We start from the raw sequence: 3,031 nt of genomic DNA on the forward strand, positions 1-3,031 counted from the left end.
GCACTTTTCGTCCAATTAAGAGGGTACTGGATACCGACTATAGAAACCTGTAAATCGACATTTTAGAAGCCTAAATTTCTCTAATTTCCAATTTTGTGTACTGCATCACATGAAAAATGTTTTTACAGAAGCAAATAAGTACAAAAAACTACATAGTGCTCTTAAAAATGGGTATACTACTGTGATCAAAAAGTAAGGTGAAATTGTCATTTAAAACTCCCGGGCATTAGGAAGGCAGGTAATTTTTGTTTCCTAGGTTGGTAGGACTGTCTATAATATTTGCCAAGCGTCTGTTTGTCAAAAGGTTTAATTATCTCCGAGTTACACGTGTTTTTGTAAACAATCAAAAGTGAATTTTTCGATTTTTACAATGGGTGATTTTGTTGAGCAGAGAACTTGCATCAAATTTTGTTTGCGGAACGAATATTCTTGTGCGGACACGTTGAAAATGTTGCGGAAGGCCTTTGGTGATCAAACTATGGCACAAAAAAACGTTTATAAGTGGTACAACGAGTTCAAAGCGGGCCGAGAACGCGTTGAAGACAAACCACGCTCTGGACGACCATCAACGTCTACCGACGAGGGCCACGTCCAAAAAATCAAAGATTTGGTGCTTGCAAATCGTATTGGTGCTTGCAAAGAATATTATTTGAACGTTATGCGTCGTTTGCGTGAAGCTATTCGTCTGCAACNGCCGGAATTATGGGCGAACAACTCTTGGTTCNTTCATCACGATAATGCACCGGCTCACACTGCATTGGTTCTTCGCGACTTTTTTGCCGAAAACTCGACTCATATCGTTCCGCAACCACCGTATTCGCCTGATTTGGCTCCGTGCGACTTCTGGCTATTCAGCAAACTCAAAAGGCCAATGCGGGGACGCCGTTTTAACACGATTGAGGAGATAAAAACCGAATCGAAGAAGGTCTTGAAGGCTATACCGAAAAAAGACTATTCCGACTGTTTCGAGGACTGGAAAAAGCGTTGGCATAAGTGCATTGTATCTGAGGGGGATTACTTTGAAGGGGATGAAATTGATTTGGATGAATAAATAAAGAATTTACATTTTATAAACAAATTCACCTTACTTTTTGATCACAGTAGTATAATGTTTTTTTTATCATTCACATAAATAGCATATGATAACCTATACTGCTATCACGAGAATCGCTTTTTTTCGTCAACTACACATTCCAATCATAATCGGAATGTTTTATTGTATTCTTTTTTGTCGTACTTTTATTGCTAGCTAAGTTTAAATACGTATAAAAGTTTAAATAATTATGCCACGTGAATATATAATAAGGTTATAGAAGAAAACTTTAGTAGTAAAAATTTATGTTTATTTTTGACAACCACAAGTAGCTAGCAATAAATTTTGGCACATTTTATTTATTTCTGGAAAAGCATTTTAGATTTTATGCAGTAAATACGACACCAGAGGACTTCTAGAAATGTCGGTTTACAAGTGTCTATAGTCGGTATCCAGTACCCTCTTAAAGCAGAAAATTGAAACCTCCCGCAAATGCTGCTTGGTTAACACAAAATTCAACATTTCAAACACAGTAAAAATCAAGATTTTTGTATAAAATTCAAGGCAATATAAACTGAATATTATTAGCAGATGTCTAATCTCTCTGAAACCGCCAAAATCAGCTGTCACTATGAATCATTCACAACAGCTGGAGCCATCTTTTGGAAAGACGAACTAATTTGTACTCCCAATAGTATATCCATCTGTAATCTTTTAAAAGGCACACCAACACACACACATTGTAAATTTATAACAAAGATTTTCTTTTATCTGAAAAATTTTTTTCTTCTTTCTTTGCGATACAAACCTAGCAAAATTTACAATTCTTTATCTTCTTTACATGAGACAATAGAAACGTTTTCGAGTTTTCTCTAATCTCACACAGAACAAAAACTCATTAGACATGTATTAGATATCGCATGAAGCTGTTGACATCTAATGAAGTTTTTGTTCTGTGTGAAATATCTTGGTTGAATTATTTCAAAATAATCTCCAGTATCATGAGCTTCTAGAATTTGATAAGAATTGTTTAATTCTTTTACGAGAAACAATAATTTGAAGAAAACTTTGACTTTAAATTTAGAGCTTCTTGTCTCTTATGCAAACTTCCATCTTGTATTACCAAAGCGTCCTAATGAGACCATAAAGAATAAATAAAAATAAATTTATAAAAAAAGGGTTTTAGTAAAGACCTTTTTTTACGAACGTCACCTGTTCATTTTTTTTCTCATAAAATAATTGAAACAGACTGATTCTCAAATTCATCTTTTTGCCATCTTTTTGTAAACACATTCTCCTTCATAACTATTTTAGAAACTTGTTCTGTTTGTTTTTTCAAAGTATATATTATCTTCACTTTTGAGTAATATTTACAATCTAATGCATAAGAGTACCTAAAGTCCATCTAAATATTGGACTTCTAATACTTTTTTTTCTTTCCAGACTTGAATCTTTTTCTAACTTTTGACTTTAACACTTTTTTTTTGTCTGATCTTTTCTTTCTTACAATAATCATTTCGTAAATATATTATGTCTATAATTAGTCTCTTGAAAACTGAAAAATTAGTTTGAGCTCTAGAATTATCATTCCCTCTAGAACTATTTTCTTATATAATTTTTATTGTTCTTGCGCTTTCAATTACAGTTTTTATTCAGGACATATTTTCTATTTGTAAAGTCTACAGTCCTTTATAAACCTATGAGAACGAGCAGCAATAAACTGCAATTGTGTATGTGCTGTCTTTCGAATTTCAAACAAACATTCTAAATAAGCTAAACGAGTTAATTGCTTTAAATTCAAACCTAATCGCAAAATTTTTACCGCTCTTTTGTTTCTAATTGGTGAATTGTGAATACTACCATGATCAAAAAATAACCGGAATTTTTAATTTAAACCTCGCGGGCTTATCGGTTTAGAATTCTGTTGTTTGTGTCACGTTGGCAGCACTGTTACGGACACCCATGCCAAGCTTCTGCTTATCAGCTGTTCATTTACCT

The 3,031-nt window shown here is 33.4% G+C and overlaps 1 protein-coding gene across 1 annotated transcript in view; it reads left to right on the forward strand.

Annotated features, from left to right (window-relative positions):
• The first annotated feature begins 478 nt into the window (after nt 1-478).
• LOC109861120 (fatty acid synthase-like) overlaps nt 479-3,031 on the forward strand; it is a 39,737-nt gene continuing 37,184 nt past the window's right edge. The window contains exon 1 of the mRNA XM_020440637.1: nt 479-983. Coding sequence (XP_020296226.1) covers nt 479-983 — 505 coding nt within the window. The remainder of the gene's footprint in view (nt 984-3,031) is intronic.

The sequence above is a fragment of the Pseudomyrmex gracilis genome, unplaced genomic scaffold (assembly GCF_002006095.1).
Source record: "Pseudomyrmex gracilis isolate BER0280 unplaced genomic scaffold, ASM200609v1 scaffold_588, whole genome shotgun sequence".
Classification (NCBI taxonomy): Eukaryota; Metazoa; Arthropoda; class Insecta; order Hymenoptera; family Formicidae; genus Pseudomyrmex; species Pseudomyrmex gracilis.